We start from the raw sequence: 20,064 nt of genomic DNA, 5'->3' as shown, positions 1-20,064 counted from the left end.
AATGAGGTGTCAGTTTGAGGTGTTTAGGCAGGCAGGAAGTGTTGGGTACAAAGCTGAATGTAAACGAGATGATTCAGAGCCATTGAGGTCGAGCTTTCCACGTTGATTTTCCACATGTGTACAATGGAGCACTTGTTAGGACTTTGTTGGGTCCACAGGCCTTGGAGGTGGGGTCTTACCTTCCCTTCTTTTACCAGAGTGGTTCTACTTTCACCTGTTTTATATGTTAAAGTGCCAGGTAAGATTTCATTTGAAGAACCTTGCTAAAGAAAGTTTGCAACCAGCTGGACCAGAGCAGTTTTCTGAGGGAGCGAAAGATTTGCTGCAGTGATACTATGTAGCTTTTCTGAGACTATGCAAGAGTATTCAGCTGGCTGTGAAAACACTGATCTGCTATGAACAAGAAGTAACCCAAGCTTAGCGTAGCTCTAAGTCAGAGAAGAAGCTCCCCAAACATAAAATTATGTCTGCAGTGCTCTATAATAGAATGTTAGGATGCAGCATACTGTGTTCATTCCTTATTGCTCAATTGTCCTAACTGAGTAAAAGCCAGCATGTGCTGAACAGATGTGCCTGAGCCTTTCTGTCATTTACTGAGTGTGGCTCACATATGCTTCCTTAAATATTCTCACAAGAGTGGACATGTGAATCCACTCCAAACTTTTTTTAAAAAGGAAAGAGAATGACAAAAGCCTAGTGCAAATTATAGCCTTCTCAATTAATGACAGATTTATAAGAATTCCAAATAATATGTATGCACTAAAGGCAGAAGCAAATAACTTAGGCAGTAAGTGAACAATTTGGAGGTCTCTAAATGTGGTATATAACTCGTTTGGCTGTAACTTTTTATTCCAGTTAAAAAAAATAACAATAAAGAGAAAAAGGACATTTGAATAAAAGTTTATAGACTCCTAAAGAACCTCAATTGGTCCCAGAGCTCCAAAGACTTGAGGCCTCTCTAATAAGAACTGCAGTGCCTTATTCTTTTATGATTTGCTATATTCATCTCGTTTAACACATTGTCTTGTGCTTATTTTCTAAAAATAAATACGATCCAGTTTTTTCTCGGAACCTAACAGGTGAAGTAGGAAAACATAAACAAGGATATATCAGATTGAAAAATACAAGTAACTAGCTTGAACTAGTACATACGTAATTCTGCATACAACAAACAGGGAATATAGATCCTTTTTACGCAACCAGGGGACATTCGTAAAACTTAACAAATCCCCCCAAATGTGATATTAGGCAGCATTTACTGATTCAAAGGTAAGAAAATTAGAAAAAACAACAACAATCGCAAAAAAGCCAACTGTGATCTGACAGGCTGATTTAGAAATAGGCTGGATGGCTGCAAGTACCTCAGTCCTCTTTTGCATAAGTAAACCCAAGGCACGCCCTAGTCTATAAAAAGCTGTTGATAGAAATGCAAACAGTCCCTGCTAAGACTGCCTACTGCATAGGTGGAACAGGGCAAGAATCAATAAGAAGTATATCAGATTGGACCTGCACCACAGGCGAGTTTCTCTTCTTTCCTTTTGATTCAGCTATTAAAGAATATGATATTTAGGGAGCAGTTAAACATGTATTGTAAGTATATTAAATGGAGAGAGTGGACCTGATCGAGGACCAGGAAGACCTATAGCTGGCTGTTTAGAGCTTATTGACACCAAACGAGAGAGGCTAAGAATCCTAGTACTGTTGTTTTGTGGTGCTAAAACATCAGGAAATAGTTTGATATTTCTGAGCCTATTTTACTGTTTTTAAAAGAACTAAGTTAACACATGGTGGAATATTTACAGACACTAGTTTTTTTTAAATAAATTTATTTCTTTTTTATCTATTTTTGTCTGTGTTGGGTCTTCGTTGCTATGTGCGGGTTTTCTCTAGTTGCAGCGAGCGGGGGCTACTCTTCATTGTGGTGCGCGTGCTTCTCATTGCAGTGGCTTGTCTTGTTGAAGAGCACAGGCTCTAGGCACGCGGGCTTCAGTAGTTGTGGTGTGCAGGCTCAGTAGTTGTGGCTTGCGGGCTCTAGAGCACAGGCTCAGTAGTTGTGGTGCACGGGCTTAGTTGCTTCGCAGCATGTGGGATCTTCACAGACCAGGGCTCGAACCCGTGTCCCCTGCATTGGCAGGTGGATTCCTAACCACTACACCACCAGGGAAGTCCTCAGACACTAGTTTTTTAAACTCATGATTAACTTGTGTCAGTATGCTGCCTTTTCATCAGTATATGGTAAACCCCAAACTGGCACAGTGGAGAAGCACTTGGGTTTCTGAAACGGCTCTGTTCCCAGACTTAGCTGGGGGAAGACTTTCCTTATTGGAAAAGCAGAAGTCCCTGAAGACAGAGTAGCAAATGAGCTTATGGAGGAGAGTCCAGTACCTTGAAATTGATATAGCAGCTCACTGTTACAAGGAAAGCACCAGTATTCATGGACTGGTGTTGTTGGTGTGAGGTCAGTTTTTGCACACACAAACTGGAGTTTGGGAAGAGTACGTGGAGATGAGGGACAAGAAAGAGTAGGGAGGCTCAGGGTAATGGATAGAAGTGGGACTGTTAGAACCCAACATGGGGGTGTTGGAGGGTGGATAGGAGACTATGGAAAAGAAAAGCAGCTGTGCATGGGACTTCCCTGGTGGTGCAGTGGTTAAGAATCTGCCTGCCAATGCAAGGGACAAGGGTTCGAGCCCTGGTCCGGGAAGATCCCACGTGCCGCGGAGCAGCTAAGCCCACGCGCCACAACTACCGAGCCTGCGCTCTAGAGCCTTCGTGCCACAACTACTGAAGCCCGCGTGCCTAGAGCCCATGCTTTGCATCAAGAGAAGCCACCACAATGAGAAGCCCGTGCACTGCAAGGAAGAGTTGCCCCCCGCCCGCCGCAACTAGAGAAAGCCCGTGTGCAGCAACAAAGACCCAACACAGCCAAAAATAAAGACAAACAAATAAATAAATTTATATTAAAAACAAAGAAAGAAAGCCAGCTGTGAAGAGATGGACTCCTGTGTGCTTTTGTAAGCCAGACTGCACCTGAGAAGCATATCCCTGGGGGTGGAGAACGGCTGTGCCCTGGTGTGGTCAGCATGGGTGAGGCTGTGGTGTAGGCAGGACGAGGGAGAGGTGAAGCCCTGTCTGGTGCATCTTAGTGGCCTTTGTAAGTATCTGTGTGCCAAACTGATGCTTCATCTTAGCCTTCAGAGTAGGGTGTGTGGGATAGGAGCCCTCACCATTCACAGTTTCTGTAAGTATACAGTTACGGTATCTCATCACAGAAAAGGTGAGGTATGGTCTATGCCCTTTGTTTAAGAAGTCAGGGAAATGGTTACAGTACACTGTAGAAGTCACCCTAAAAAAACAACAGTGAAAATAATATCCTGGTGTGCAAATGATTGGGTCTGGAAAGGCAGGGTGGTGGTATATTCTGGACACACTGTCTCTACGGGGTGAATAAATATAGAGCACTCATTTTAGTTTTTAAAAAAGGCAATGGTAAAGGAATCCCTCTCCTCCCCAGCTACTGCCAACTCAGGGACATTAATCTAATTGTTTTTATTATTTGGACAGTCATCCTCAACAGGTCTTGATTCTTCTAATTCACAATTGTTTTTCCATCCTAAAATTTTTCTTGGAATGAAAGAAGCATCATTGCTCCATCACAAAGTGAAGTGATTCTTTTCTTGATTTGGTGCATTTCCTCTGACAAATCAACATCTTTCCTGTGTTTCAGCACATGAAAAACTTTGAGGCAGGTGAGATGCAAGAGGGCAGCTAGGTTGTGTTGGTCAGAGGCCTTTACAACCCTCGCATATTCCGGGAGGACCAGGCTTGGCCAGAATCCCTGACTCCATTTCTAGGTCATAAATGGAAAGGTGTTCCGTGTTTTGCAACCTTGGAAATGTGCTTTTTTTTTCTTTTTGAATTTTACTTTATTTTTTTACACAGCAGGCTCTTATTAGTCATCCATTTTATACACATCAGTGTATACATGTCAATCCCAATCTCCCAATTCATGGAAATGTACTTTTCAATTTCAAGTCCTTTGAGTGCTACTTGGTTTGTAATCCTTCCAGTCCTGGCTGCGGTAGCAGCACAGTCACTCCTAATATTTCCACCTTTGAGTCTTGGGCCCAGGAGTTTGGCATCACTCTGACATAACCAAAGGCTCTTCACTTCTACCTCTTCAGAACTTAATAGCGGAATTCCCTCTATGAATCAGTTGGTCTTGCAGCTACCTTCCAGGTAGCTTAGGTCATTCCTTCTGTTCCATTTTCGGAAAATATTTTTACTCCATCCTTTAGGAGATTTATTAGGTTCAGTGTCCCTCTTAAGGAATAGTGGAAAAAGCACCAGTCTTAATGCCATAAGGTCAGTGTTCAAACCTTAATCTCTCGTAGTCATAAGAACAGCTACGATATATTGATCTCCATCATGCATTTTGCTACTCACTTTACACCAGTAGGTGGTGGTCCCCTGTTTGAATTGAGGAGACCCTGACTCCAACACCTATGTCTTACTGTTTTCTATGTGCTCACAAAAAGCAACCACTGAGTGGGAGTAGACTTTACACGTTTTGCACTTCTGTGGACTTCTTGGAGAATTCCAAGAATTCTCCAAGAATTTCCTGCTTTACGGTGTCATTAGGAAGCACGTTTAGTCATGGGTGGGACATTCCATTGCAGGGACATGTGGTTGTGGCCATTATGGGGCTACTTTCAACTTATTTGAGATATTACTCGGCAAACCAAACAGCCACTCCTATTGCCACTGTATTGTCTATATTTTACAAAGGACAGTTTCTGTCGTACGCCTTTATTCCTATTACCCTGTGTCTATAAAATAAGATGTACTTGTCACAAACTGTAAGTAAATAACACCCAGTATTTACTTTCCATAAATTTCTGTAAACAGTTATATTCTGATCGTAAAAGAGGCGTGGGCAGCAAATAATGCCTTTTGAGTAAATGAATCGATGATCTCCATATCTTACAAAACCAAAAAAGCCAGTATCTCATTTGAGTCGCTGACAGTGGTCTTCCAGAAGAACATTTTCTACTTTCAAGAATCATTCCAGTGCCCACTTCTTTCTTAATGTGTAGTTGCTTGTATTATTTGACTACTGGCTTATGTTAGTCACCTACTGAGGTGATGGTAACATTTCAGAAATAGTAGGTCAACTCCTGGATTGAGACTGCTTATTTTTTCTTTTTTAATACTCATAAGGAATTGCAAATGGCTGAAGGATGCTTTTACAAATGATATATTTGGATGTCCTGGTAGTATTTGGGAATGTATATTTAATTCAGTAGTGTTTGTAGATAATTTTATTTTTTCTCTGAATAACTTACTATGTTGGAATATCATCGAATACTATAATTTAGTCTTTTCACTTTGTGTAATTGGGGAAAATGGAATATTCCTGTGTAAGAGGCACATTTATAAATATTAAGCCAAATTGTATGTAAATTTAGATTGTCAGTTTTTAGCTATGTACCTCTCTTCTCAGTGTTAAGGGTGGATCTATTATATTACTATGAAACAGATTCCAATTTCTGTCTATTCAATGCCATTACATTTCTACTTCTCTCTACCTAAGATCTTGCACAAACAACATAAGCTCTTTGTTTATAATTTCATCTATTCTACTGTCAACCTATTCAGGAGGGCAGAAACCGATCTACTCACACTAGATCAGAAATTGAGAAGAGGAAGGTCACGTGCACAGAGGGCAGAGGCTATCTCCTCTTGTGGAAATGGGGAGCCCCACTCTTGGGCAGTACACATCTTGCTTTTGCAGTGAAAGTAAATGTATGTCACTTCAGGGTATAGCAATTGCAGTGATCTAAGATAGTTGTAACCAGAGCTCATCTGGTAAACACAAGTTGCCCCTGCTCATATCTTGGTACATTATAAAATGCTGCTTTTTTTTTTTTCTTGGTTTTTCCTCATGGCTTGTGAGATCTTAGTTCCCCGACCAGGGATCGAACCCAGGCCCCCTGCAATGGAAGCATGAGGAAGCTGAAACTTCCTCATGCTAAGCTGAAACTTAACATTTAGTTGTCTTTACCTCGTGGTGGTAAGCGGTGGCGAGACAACCACATATAGGACTGCAGCATGGGTTTGGGATTGTAGTCTGCTATGGACTAGAATTATTTTCTCCTGAAAGATGGAATGATTCCGTTAACTCTAGGCTTTGACTAAGTGACTGTAAGCTCAGATAAGGAACCTGTCACCACCAATACCCTGAAAAATCTCTGTCAACAATTTGAAGACCTGCCTGTTCCCTGAATACTTTTATTTCCTAGCAGCTTCCTGCTAGGAAATAAAATCACTGGACCACCAGGGAATTCCCCATTATAAAATGCTTTTATAATGAACACTCTAGCTCTGAAATTGCCAAAAATCACCCAGTTAAAACTCACTGTTGGGCTTCCCTGTGGCGCAGTGTTTGAGAGTCCACCTGCCGATGCAGGGGATGCGGGTTTGTGCCCCGGTCTGGGAAGATCCCACATGCCGCGGAGCGGCTGGGCCTGTGATAGATGGCCGCTGAGCCTGCGCGTCCGGAGCCTGTGCTCCGCGACAGGAGAGGCAACAGTGAGAGGCCTGCGTACCGCAAAAAAAAAAACCCAACTCATTGTTAGATTGGAATGCCAAGGTAGCTTTTGTGATAGAGACCTCTTAAATGATTGCACCTAAATTGACTTTCTTTCTCTATTTTTTCTAAAGGTTCAGGTACTGGTTACATTAAGAATAGGTTATAAAATTACATGCCTTGCCTAATAAGAACTTGATGAGGCTATATGTTAGTAATAGTATTGCTAAAAAGAAGTTTCTGTTGTTGAACACTTAACACAAACCAAGCAATGTGCTAAAACTTTCTGTGGATTATGTCACTTCATCCTTAAAGTAACCCAGTGAGGTTAGTAATGTTATCTCCACTTTGTAGTTGAAAGAGAGGAGACTTAGTTTGAAGAACTTGGACCAAGTCACACCAAGAAGAGTCCAGAATTTGAACCCAAGCCTACGTGCCACCACATTAAGAAAACAACGTTCTCTTTATGTTTTACCCAGACATTAAGTTGCACTTAAGGATGATAAAATAGAACCATGTCTACTACCATTCATGACACATAGTAGTTGTTCAGGTAATATTATCCCTCCCTGCTTTTTTACTCTCTGTATTAAATGTGGTTGATAGAGGGAAAATTGGGCTTTTAAAAACTGGCTTATCTGGAGTAGATTTTGAATGATTCTGCCTAGTGATTGGGGATCGTAAGGTTGGAATCTTTGACTGAATTTAATAGGAAGTTTCATGGAGAATTTGGGCCATAGTGTGTGTGTGTGTGTGTGTGTGTGTGTGTGTGTGTGAGAGAGAGAGAGAGAGAGAGAGTAAGAGCTTTCCCCTTTGCACTTAACTAAAATCAATTTCTTCTACCTTATTTCCTGAAAAGCAATTAAAATATATTTTATTTTTTAAATAAGGAAGAAGATCATTGACTTTCTCTCACCAGGCAATTATCACCACATGGTACATGTTGAGGAAGTAGGTGTTCCTTGCTTTCTGTTGTTAATCTGTTGAGAGTGAGGGTGTAGATCACTTTGAAAAAATATTTGTGTAAGGAGGAGAGATAGATATGAGATGAATAAGAAAATCTTTTGCCTATCTCAAATTGAGGGCATTCTTGACTTTAGAAGACATTTCCTTGAGGTATTTAGTTGCTACTTCCTCCAGGAGGTACAGTGTTTAAAGAAGTGACCTTAGGTTCAAGTGCTCTCCATAGATTCTTTTTTTTCCTTTTTTTGATAAAACTTATTTTATTTTATTTTTTACATTTTTTTGGAGTATAGTTGATTTACAATGTTGTATTAGTTTCAGGTGTATAGCAAAGTGAATCAGTTATATACATACATATATCCACTCTTTTTTTTTTTTTAAGATTCTTTTCCCATATAGGCCATTACATCTCCATAGAGTCTTTTTTTTTTTAATCTTATTTTTCGATTAGGGATTCAGTTCTTTCTTCATTTCTAAGAAAGAATATTGCCTTCGTATTGACCCTTCAGAGCTAGACTGCTTGATGATGCTAATAGCAGTTAATACTTATACAGGACTTACTGTGTGCCAGGCACTGTTCTAAACTAAACTTTATATGTATACTCAATCCTCACAACAGCCCTCTGAGATAGGTTTACTGTTGTGCTCCATCGAATCTAAAATGTGTTGATGCTGCATTCTTGATTTTGCTTAGAAGTTGCTAATGAAAGGTTTCACACAACTGTATTTCCAGTGCCACCTTATTTCATAACAATTGTAAGATGTCATGGGTGGTAAGACTGTGAAATATAAGATGCACCCCACTTTTAAAGAAGTTAAGAAAGCAGATACTTGATAGTAGTAATAAAATAGGTTATCATTCCCATTGTTAAGATGGGGATCCCGAGGCAAAAGACATTAAATTTTCTAAAGTGACATGACTGGATTCATATCCAGGTGATTCAACTCTAGAGTCCTTGCTCTTAACTTCCACTTTTTTTTATGCCTCTCAGCAATTCATTGGAATTGAGCGCATGTTAATATGTGGAGAGACTGCCCAAGACCCACTTCTTCATCCTTTCATTGTGGCATTCATGATAGACTGGCACCGAGATTCCTCGGAGGGAGGAAGTGTGTGTGATGTATGTATCACCTGCCTTTAGGGCTGTGATGAGGGCTGTTACACTAATGCAGGTAAAGTGCCTGACATGTGGGCATCTTACTTATTTTTAGCAAGAGCAGTGCAATTGGGAGGCCTTGATGAACTAGCTTCCCAAGCATCAATAGTCTGGAGTGCTTGCTGGAAATTGTGTGCACAAAATGTTGTTTGGGTGCCCCAAATTCTGCACTGTGTATTTTTACTGTTTCCCTGTCTGCTCTAAAATGCCAACATAAAAATAATTTGTTATTTCCATAATTGGGGAGTGGAGTTTTTTTTTTTTTCTGAAGAACAGGTTCCAGAAACACCACTCAGGACTTGAGTAACAAAAATAAAAAGCAAAAATAATTTTAATTTTTTTTTAATTAAAAATTTTTTTAAATGTTTATACTCTTTTTAAAAAATTTTTTTTTCTTTTTTTAAAAATAAATTTATTTATTTTTATTTTTGGCTGCGTTGGGTCTTCGTTGCTGTGCACGGGCTTTCTCTGGTTGCGGCAAGTGGGGGCTACTCTTTGTTGTGGTGCGTGAGCTTCTCACCGCGGTGGCTTCTCTGGTTGTGGAGCATGGGCTCTAGGCACGTGGGCTTCAATAGTTGTGGCACGTGAGCTCTAGAATGCAGGCTCAATAGTTGTGGCGCACGGGCTTAGTTGCTCCGCAGCATGTGGGATCTTCCAGGACCAGGGCTCGAACCCGTGTCCCCTGCATTGGCAGGCGATTCTTAACCACTGTGCCACCAGGGAAGCCCTGATTTTCTTTTTTTTAATGTGGATCATTTTAAAAGTCTTTATTGAATTTTTTACAATATTGCTTCTGTTTTATGTTTTGGTTTTTTGGCCCGGAGGCATGTGGGATCTAAGTTCCCTGACCAGGGATCAAACCCTCACGCCCTGCATTGGAAGACGAAGTCTCAACCACTGGACTGCCAGGGAAGTCCCAAAAATAATTTTTAATAATATGAAGATGGTTCTACGTGAAGACCTACCAGAAGCTGAAACTTAACATTTAGTTGTCTTTACCTCGTGGTGGTAAGCGGTGGCGAGACAACCACATATAGGACTGCAGCATGGGTTTGGGATTGTAGTCTGCTATGGACTAGAATTATTTTCTCCTGAAAGATGGAATGATTCTGTTAACTCTAGGCTTTGACTAAGTGACTGTAAGCTCAGATAAGGAACCTGTCACCACCAATACCCTGAAAAATCTCTGTCAACAATTTGAAGACCTGCCTGTTCCCTGAATACTTTTATTTCCTAGCAGCTTCCTTACTCTTTAGAATTCTGGTCTCTGTTAACCCAGACCAGCCTGGTCATTGTGACCAACTTAGGGCAAACTCTAAATAGCATTCCAATTTGCTAAAGGTTCCCCCCAGCTGAAATCTCTGTTTTATTGTTGGATTACAGATCAGTGTTTTGCTGCCAGGTCCTTGAGATAAGGCAGGAGGTGAGTCCTCAACCAAGGAAGCCTGTGTCACTCATCATACCTTTCCCTGTTGTTTATCGTATTCTCCTCTGCCAGTATCCCTTCTCCCAACCTGTTTTCTGTACTCTAACACGTACAAACTGTTCAAGTGTAGAAAGAGACTGTACTGTGATGGAGATAAATATTTGAGTACAGATTGTCTACAGCTGGGGTAATTATAAGGAAAATTTTAAGTTTGTTGATTTGGTATAAGTTTAAAAGCACCAAACCATTGCTTTTGGTGCTTCTGAGTATCATTTTATATTTTTAGTCTTGAACTGTTTGAACATCTTATCAGTCAACTTGGACTGTTTTGAGCCAGTTTTTACCTTCAACTACAAGCAGTTTGATAAAATTAGAGCAACTGTGACCCAGTTGGAGATAGATTTAATTGGTCAGCACTAGCTTGATTCAGTAAAATATGCTCTGAACCAATCAAACCTTAGGTGAGCCAGTCAGAACCTACTTGTCCAGGTCAGAGCTTATTTGAGCTAGCTAAAACCAGTGTGAAGCAGTTTGAGCTCTTAAAACTATACCTAAATGATTTTGGTTAGATACATGTGGGTTTTTTTTTTAACATCTTTATTGGGGTATAATTGCTTTACAATGGTGTGTTAGTTTCTGCTTTATAACAAAGTGAATCAGTTATACATATACATATGTTCCCATATCTCTTCCCTCTTGCGTCTCCCTCCCTCCCACCCTCCCTATCCCACCCCTTCAGGCGGTCACAAAGCACCGAGCTGGTATCCTGTGCTATGCATATGCTTCCCACTAGCTATCTACCTTACGTTTGGTAGTGTATATATGTCCATGCCTCTCTCTCGCTTTGTCACAGCTCACCCTTCCCCCTCCCCATATCCTCAAGTCCGTTCTCCAGTAGGTCTGTGTCTTTATTCCTGTCTTACCCCTAGGTTCTTCATGACATTTTTTTTTCTTAAATTCCATATATATGTGTTAGCATACGGTATTTGTCTTTCTCTTTCTGACTTACTTCACTCTGTATGACAGGCTCTAGGTCTATCCACCTCATTACACATAGCTCAATTTCGTTTCTTTTTATGGCTGAGTAATACATATGGTTTTAACTAAGTGGCTTTAGATCAATCAGAAATGGTTTTGTAGGTAGAATGTCTCTGAACTTAACTCTTTCACTCTGAACCAGAATGAACCTTTGAGATCCTTTTAAACAAGTATGAATTTTTTAGTATGGATCAGAGTGTTTTATACAATTTAAACCCGTTCTTAAGCTGGTCATAACTCTTTTGAAATTGACATATCTACTTAAAATTAATTGAAAATGGTTTGAACCAGCCAAAAAAGAAGGTGACGTTTGCTGACTCCGTAAACTACTCTGAGCCAGTCAGCAATCTTTTGTGCCAGAAATACATGTTTTGAGCTGCCCAGAGGCAATTTCAGAAATTGTTCTAGGTCTTCAGAGCCTGTCTGATGTGTCCAGAATGGGGAGAAGAGAGTGAGCCAACATTTACTGAGTACCCAGCTTATGCCAAGCATTGTGCTGGGCACTCCACAAAGAGTATCTCATTCAATCCTTAGAACAATGCTGGGAAGTAGTGTGCATTTTCTTTTTCATGGAATGGAAACCTGAAAATCCAAGACTGAAAAACATCTGAGTAGCCAGTATGTGGGAGATATGGAATCCAATCCAGCTCTGCTTGACTTCAGAAGTCACATGTTTCCTGTTAGGCTACCTTGTATGATATCCCACCTGGTCACTTTTAAATCCAACATCCATTTGTAAAAACTTGAGTAATGGCCACAAAGCTTGAGGTAGAATGGACATTGGACTTGAAGTTAGGAGACACATGTTCTAGACTGTGCAAATGAGTTAAACTCTCTGGGTTCTGTTTCATTCTTTAGCAAACTGAACCCAGAAAATGGAAGGTCGGAGCATTTATTTTCAGATCAGCAAGGCAGATAATTGTCTGAAGGTGCAGTCTGAAGAGTATAAAATATGATTAATTTCAATGGTGGTGTCTGTACCTTCAGTTGTGGTATGTTGTTAACACTTCCTTTGTGATGGTTTGGTTTGGGAACAAACTGTTATATATTGCTGTCATCACGAATAGAAGACAAAACCCATGAAGATCATTTGTAGACTTACCTGTGTAATTCTTCTCCCATGATAACTAAACATATTAAATTTTGGTGCAGCAGAGATAGGTTCATCAGTCTTTGAATTCCACTGAAGTAGGTTTAGAGAATTCTAGAAGAGTATGCCATTGGTGACAACATTTTCTCCTGTACCTGAAATGATACAGAAACTACTTATAAAAATGACCAACTTTTTTCAAAATAAAAGTAAAGAGGAGGGCTTCCCTGGTGGCACAGTGGTTGAGAGTCCGCCTGCCGATTCAGGGGACACGGGTTCATGCCCCGGTCCGGGAAGATCCCACATGCCGCGGAGCGGCTGGGCCCGTGAGCCATAGCCGCTGAGCCTGCGCGTCTGGAGCCTGTGCTCCGCAACAGGAGAGGCCACAACAGTGAGAGGTCCGCGTACCACACACACACAAAAAAAAGTAAAGAGGAAATAAGGTAGCCACAGCGACTTCTTGCATCATTCTCCTTGCAGAATTTGGAGTTGCTTTCAGCTTCCTCATTTATTTGGACGGGAGCCCCCCCCCCGCAAATGATTCAATGTTATCTGGACCTACTTTTCAATTCTTAACTCTTATTTATGAATAACTTGGAGCCGAGTGAGATGCTGTGATAAAACGTACTAGAATCTTTATTTGTATCCAAGTGGTCATCTTCTGGAGAGGCATTCTGTTACACACCATTAATGCTGGCAACCTGTACCTGTGCGTACAGAAGCTGTAACGTAGGAAAGCCATCATCTGTACAGTGTCACGCCTTATAGTGCGCAAATTAATGCCAAATGTTTGTAGTGGCTTTGCCCTTGTCGACTGACCAGCCATATCTGAATGTGAGGCCACAGCTCTGCACTAAGGGACTCTGTGGAAGTCACTGAAGCAGCTCTTGGGGATCAGAATTCAGGATTTTTGAGCATAAGGTGGGTCACCAAATTGAGGATAGGGTGGGGGAGGCAACCTTGAAAATCAATAAATGTCCTTGCCTGAGCTTTTATGAATTTTATGGATCTATAGAAATAATCCTATAGGAAGCGTTGAGAATTGTGGTAAAGTTTCTGGGCAGGAGATGGCTGGGTGAAAAGGGGACAATGAGAGGAAAATCAGCAGCATCTAATGTAGGGCATATGATGTGTATGTGGATGGGTGAATATGTATGTTGAATGGGCAGGTAGAGTTGTCAGTGGTAACGGAATAGCTGATTGTTTTTCTGATTTTCAGGAGGGTTTATCGGTATTAGAAATGGGAGGATAAAAAGAAGTAAGCCTTCCCTGGAGACAGACTATATTTCTAGTCAGACTGATATTTTGAATAGTTTGAATCTATTTAGAGGATAAAAACAATCTTGAAAAGTGCTGATTGCAAAGGATAGAAAGTAACCATGGTTAGGTCTTGCTGTAAAACCAAGAATATTTCTTCTCAAAGGTAGACTTCTGGCCAATATTGAAGAGCTGAATTGGAAGCATTTCCTGTAGAATACCAAGGCAAATGTAGATAAATGAGCCCTTCATGGTGGAACTCAGTTCTCAAGTGAGCAGTGATATTCTAGAAAGATCTCATTTAATATGTAGTAACAATAATTTGTAAGGAAGCTGCAGACCAAGTTTTACTTGTGAACTTAACATTATCTTTGAAGGAATGATAATCACATGTGAAAATGAATAGGATAAATGAAATTGCCTCAATGTCCAAGTAAAAAAAGAAAAGCCAAGGATGCAGCACTAGGAGACTTTGAAAAAGGAGGGGCAGTTGGAACCACTTGCACTCTAAGAATTTTTGTTATTCCTGTAATATTCTCCTTCCTCCTTTCTTTCTTTGTTTTGTCAACTCTTGTTCTACACGGTCTGCGTATAAGCCTTAGTGACCATTATCTTCTTGATTTTCATTCTCACTTGGAATTTTTGTCTTAACAGTACTATAATATGCACGATAAATTTAACCTAAACTGTTAGTTGTTTACAAATTCAGTAGCAGCTCATCTAGCAAATGATTAAGTCCTTGGGATAGTGAATCATGTCTAATCCTCTCTTCACAGAACCCTTAGGCACATGGGTGTTACGTAGAAGTACTTGATGAACTGGATATTAAAGGAAGTCATTTAATTCATGGAAGATTCTAATATTTTCTAATCGGTTTTTGGTAAATATACATTTGTTTGTATTTTTCAGGTGAACCACTGAGTTCTTCATTATGTCTGATGGAGACTATGATTACCTCATCAAGTTTTTAGCTCTGGGAGACTCTGGAGTAGGGAAGACCAGTGTACTTTACCAGTACACAGATGGTAAATTTAACTCCAAATTTATCACAACAGTCGGCATCGATTTCAGGGAAAAGAGAGTGGTAAGTTCTGTATCCTTCTATATAAAAACATAATCTGAGTCAACATTTGCCTGTCTGTTTTGTTTACTTTGTAGGAATTAGGAGGACAAAGGTTGGAATCTAAAATTAAAGGGTACATATGAGAGTGTATTATGTTCAGTCTGGGCAATGTGATTAAAGGCTGTAACTGAGGACACCTCATATAAAACCAAGCAGATAAAATAAAAGTGAAGATTTAAAAAAATTTCCTTGATACTCTTTTGGCTGGTATGTTCCTTCTGATTTCCACAAAGTTATTTGTGGAATTTGCTTCGTACCTTTGTTATGAAGCTTGCAATCTTCCCTGCTCCTCATACCCCTGTTTTGTGGGCTATTTCTTCCATTTTTGATATCATTTTTAATGGATTTTCTCTTAATTAAGGCCTCAGCTATAGCATGTGGAACACTAAGTGACAGAACTCATTGGTCCCACCAGGAGTGTGAGGTTGGAGTAGGGATGGGAATGGCGGTAGGGCATATGGATCTGGGAGGTAACCAAGGGAACGGCAAGGTTCTGCAGAATAAGGGAAGAGGATATTTTAAAATATTTTTATTTAATTTATATTTCAGAGGACAGCAAGACAAGTTATTTTGGGGTAGGGAGGAAGGCAGGAGGTTAGTATGTCCAGGAACTACATTTCTTACCGAAAAAGCAGCTGTTCCCATGAAGCAGATCAATAAGTAGTCAGGAGATTAATGACAAAAACCCTGCAGTGGAGAGTATTCTACTTGGGAAAAATGAATGGTGTCTGGCTTCTAGGACAGAAATATTCATTCCCTCTGATCCACCCTAAGCCTTCCACTACCAGAGAGTCTGTTTCTTTTTCTTTCTTTTTAATTATTTTAAAATTGAGGTATAGTTGCTGTACAATATTGTATAAGTTTCAGGTGTACAATATAGTGATTCACAATTTTTAAAGGTTATATTCCATTTATAGTTATTATAAAATATTGGCTATATTCCCTGTGTTGTACAATATATCCTTATAGCTTATTTATTTTATATATAGTAGTTTGTACCTCTCAATTCCCTACCCCATCTTGCGCCTCCCCTGTATGCTTGTGATTATATTTATTAACTAATCCCCATTTTATAACTTTGTTTTTAAAAAATAACTTTATTGAGATATAATTTATATAAAATTCACCCATTTAACATGTACAATTCAGTGGTATTTTAGTATATTCACAGTTGTGCAACTGTCACCACTACCAAATTTTAGAACATTTCATCACCCCAAAAGAAACCTCATATCCTTTAGCATTTTTCCATTTTCCCTCCCCCAGCCACTAATCTACTCTCTGGATTTGCTCATTTGGATTTATCATGTAAATGGAATCATACAATATGTGGCCTTTTGCGTCTGGCTTCTTTTACTTAGTGTAATGTTTTCTGCATAATGTTGTATCATGTATCAGAACTTCATTCCTTTTTATGATCAAATAGTATTCCATTGTATTGGTATACCACATTTTGTTTATCCATTCATCCATTGGTGGACATTTCAGTTGTTTCACTTTTTAGCTGTTATGAACCATACTTCTATTAATATTCATATACATTTTTTGGGTGAACTTACGTTTTCAATATACTTATATAGGCTTGGAGCGGATTTGACTGGCTATATGATAACTCTCTGTTTAACTTTGAGGGACTTTCACATTTTTCAGAAGATGCTGCCCCATTTTACATCCTCACCAACCGTGTGTGAGGGTTCCAATTTCTCTATATCTTCACCAGCTCTTCCTGTTGTCTATTTGATTGTAGCCATTCTAGTGGGTGTGAAGTGGTACCTCATTGCAAGTTTGACTTTAATTTCCCTAATGATGAATGTTGTGGAACAATCACCTTTTCATATGCTTAGCGGCCATTTGTTTATCATCTTTGGAGAAATGTCTGTTCAGATCCTTTGCCTATTTTGAAATTGGTTGTTTTTTTGTTGTTAAGTTTTAAGAGGTTTTTTTTTGTGTGTATTCTGGATAAATGTTCTTATCAGATATATGATATGCAAATAGTTTTAGCTTTTACATTTAGATCTGTGATCCATTTTGAGTTAATTTTGGGGTATAGGGTGAATAGGGGTCCAACTTCATTCTTCTGCATGTGTATATCTAAGTGTCCCAGCACCATTTGTTGAAAAGACTATTCTTTCCCCTGTTGAATGTTCTTGACACTCTTGTTGAAAATCAGTTGACCATAAATATAAGGGTTTATTTTTGGACTCTCAATTCTATTCCATTTATCTATATGTCTATCCTTATGCCACTATCTTGATTACTGTAGCTTTGTTGTAAGTTTTGAAATTGGGAAGCACGAGTCCTCCCACTTCGTCTTTTTTCACGATTGTTTTGGGTTCCTTGCAATTTCATATGAATCTTAGGGACAGCTTGTTAATTTCTACAAAGAAGCCGGCTGAGATTCTGATAGGGTTTGCATTGACTCTGTAGAATAATTTGGTGAGTATTGGTATCTTAACACTATTAAGTCTTCCGATTTGTGAACGTGGAATGTTTTCCTATTTAGATCTTCTTTAATTTCTTTCAACAATATTTTATAGCTTTCAGAATATGTTTTATACTTTTTAATTAAATTTATTCTTAAGTATCTTAATCTTTTTATGCTATTATAAATTAAATTGTTTTCTTAATTTTATTTTTGAATTGTTCCTTGCCAGTGTATAAAAATACAATTTATTTTGTAAGTTGAGCTTGTATACTGGAACCTTACTGAACTTGTTTATTAGTTTTAATATAACCTGTACATGTGTGTGTAGGGGGTGTATGTATCTGTGTGTGTCTTTATTCCTTAGGATTTCCTATATACAAGATAGGAAAGAGACGTTCGGAATTCCCATCTTCTGTTATACTTCTTCCTTTCCAACTTGGGTATGTTTTGTTTCTTTTTCTTGCCTAATCGCCCTGATGAGAACCTCCAGTAAAAAATCAAATAGAAGTGTTCAGAGAGAACATCTTTGTCTTGTCTTTTAGGGAGAAAGCATTCAGTCACCATTAAGTGTAATATAAGCTGTGCATTTTTCATAGATGCTGTTCTTCAGGTCAAGGATGTTCCCTTCTATTCCTAATTTGTTGAGCATTTTTATCATGAAAGGTGTTGGACTTTTTCAAATGCTTTTTCTGCATCTTTTGAAATGGTCGTGTGGTTTTAGTCCTTTATTCTATAACCGTTCTATTCCATTACAAATCAATATTGGTTGATTTTTGTATGTTAAACCAATCTTGTTGTTCTCGTGATAACTTCTACTCAGTCATGGTATATAATCCTTTATATATTTTTCTGGATTCTTTTTGCTAGTATTTTGGTGTCTGTATTCAGAGAGGATATTGGTCTGTAGTTTTTCTTCCCCTCGTATCTTTGATTTTGGTGTCAGGATAATATAGGCCTCATAAAATGAGGTGGGAAGTAGTTCCTTCTTTTCTATATTTTAGAAGAGTTTGAGAAGGATTGGTGTTAATTTTTCTGTAAACATTTGATCAGATTCATCAGTGAAGGCATTTGGGCCTGGCCTTTTCTTTGTGGGAAGTTATTTTTATTATGAATTCAGTCTTCTTATTGGTTATATATTTCTTTAGATTTTCTATTTTTTCTTGAGTTAGTTTCAATTGTTTGGGTCTAGGAATTTCTCCATTTCTTTTAAGCTATCTAATATTTTGGCATACAATTGTTCATACTATTCCTTTATAATCTTTTTACATATGTAAGGTTGGTAGTGTTGTCCTTTCTTTCATTTCTGATTTTAAGAATTTGAGTCTTCTATTTTTATCCTTGATTAGTCTAACTAAAGGTTTATCAATTTTCTTGATTTTTTTTCAAAGAAAAGTTCATTTATTTCTACTCTAATCTTTATTATTTCTTTCCTTCTGCTTGCTTTGGAATTAGTTTACTCTTATTTTTCTAGTTTTTTGAGGTTGAAGTTTAAGTTATTGATTTGAGATCTTTCTTGTTTTTTAATATAGGTGTTTACTGCTAAAAATTTCCCTCTGAGCACTGCTTTAAGTTCACTTGATATTTTTTGTATGTTGTGCTTTTCATTCATCTAAAAGTATTTTCTAGTTTCCCTTGTGTTTCTTCTTTGACCCATTGGTTATTTAAGACTGTATTGTTTAATTTCCACATATTCATGAATTTTCCAAATTTCTTTCTGTTAATGATTTCTAATTTTACCACATTGTGGTTAGAGAACATACTTTGTATGACTTCTGTTTTTTAAATTTATTGAGGCTTGTTTGATGACCTAACATATGGTCTGTCCTTGAGAATGTTTCATGTGAACCTGAGAAGAATGTGTATTTTGCAGTTGTTGGGTGAAATCTTCTGTAGATGTCTATTGTGTCTAATTGGCTTACAGTGTTCTGCAGGTCTTCTGTTTCGTTGTTCATCTGCCTGCTTGTTTTATCCATTTTTTTTTTTTTTTGCGGTACGCGGGTCTCTCACTGCTGTGGCCTCTCCCGTTGCGGAGCACAGGCTCCGAACGCACAGGCTCAGCGGCCATGGCTCATGGGCCCAGCCGCTCCACAAAATGTGGGATCTTCCCAGACCGGGGCACGAACCTGTGTCCCCTGCATCGGCAGGCGGACTCTCAACCACTGTGCCACCAGGGAAGCCCCTGTTTTATCCATTATTGAAAGTAGTATTGAAGTCTCTAAATATTATTGTCAAATTGTTCATTTCTCTTTTTATCCCTATGTATCCTTAATAAATCAGCCCTTTTATCATTATAAAATATCCTTCTTTGTCTCTAATAACTCTTTTTGTCTTCAAGTCTATTTTGTCTCATATTAGTATAGCCGCTCCAGCTCTCTCTTTGTTATTGTTTGCATGGTATATATTTTTTTCATCCTTTTCCCTACACCTTTTTGAATTTAAAGTGTGTCTTTTGTAGATAGCATATAGTTGGATCATGTTTTTAAATCCATTCTACCAACCCCTGCCTTTCACTTGGAGTCTTTAATACATTTATATTCAATATAATTACTGATAGAGTAGGATTTATATCTGCCATTTTGCTACTTGTTTTCTGTGTATCTTATCTTTTTTCTGTTGTTCTGTTATTTCTTTGCAACTGTGTTACATAGATATTTTCTAGTATACTATTTAAATTCCCTTCTCATTTTTTACTATATATTTTTTGAATTATCTTCTTAATAGTTCCCCTAGGGATTACAGTTGTCATCTTAATTTTTAACAATCTAGTTTGGATTAATACCAATTTAATTTCAATGCCATACTCTGCTCTTATGTGGCTCCATTTCCTACCCCTTACTTTGCACTGTTATTGTCATACAAATGGCATCTTTATATACTGTGTGCCCATCAGCACAGGTTTATGATTATTAATTTATGCAATTGTATTTTAATCAGATGGAAGGAAAGAGTTGCAAAAAACCATTTATACTGTCTTTTATATTGACCCACGTAGTTAT

The 20,064-nt window shown here is 38.6% G+C and overlaps 1 protein-coding gene across 2 annotated transcripts in view; it reads left to right on the top strand.

Moving 5' to 3' along the window:
• Positions 1-20,064, top strand: part of RAB27A (RAB27A, member RAS oncogene family) — a 72,280-nt gene that overhangs the window by 32,094 nt on the left and 20,122 nt on the right. The window contains exons 2-3 of one of the 2 annotated variants that reach the window (XM_082846672.1): positions 10,093-10,132; positions 14,430-14,604. In XM_082846672.1, the coding sequence (XP_082702798.1) occupies positions 14,452-14,604 (153 nt within the window). In that variant the 5' untranslated portion in view covers positions 10,093-10,132; positions 14,430-14,451. The remainder of the gene's footprint in view (positions 1-10,092; positions 10,133-14,429; positions 14,605-20,064) is intronic. The other variant, XM_082846671.1, reaches the window with a different exon arrangement.

Source organism: Leucopleurus acutus, assembly GCF_964270905.1.
Source record: "Leucopleurus acutus genome assembly, chromosome: 1".
In the NCBI taxonomy this organism is placed as follows: Eukaryota; Metazoa; Chordata; class Mammalia; order Artiodactyla; family Delphinidae; genus Leucopleurus; species Leucopleurus acutus.
This window is presented reverse-complemented; position numbering and strand designations above follow the sequence as displayed.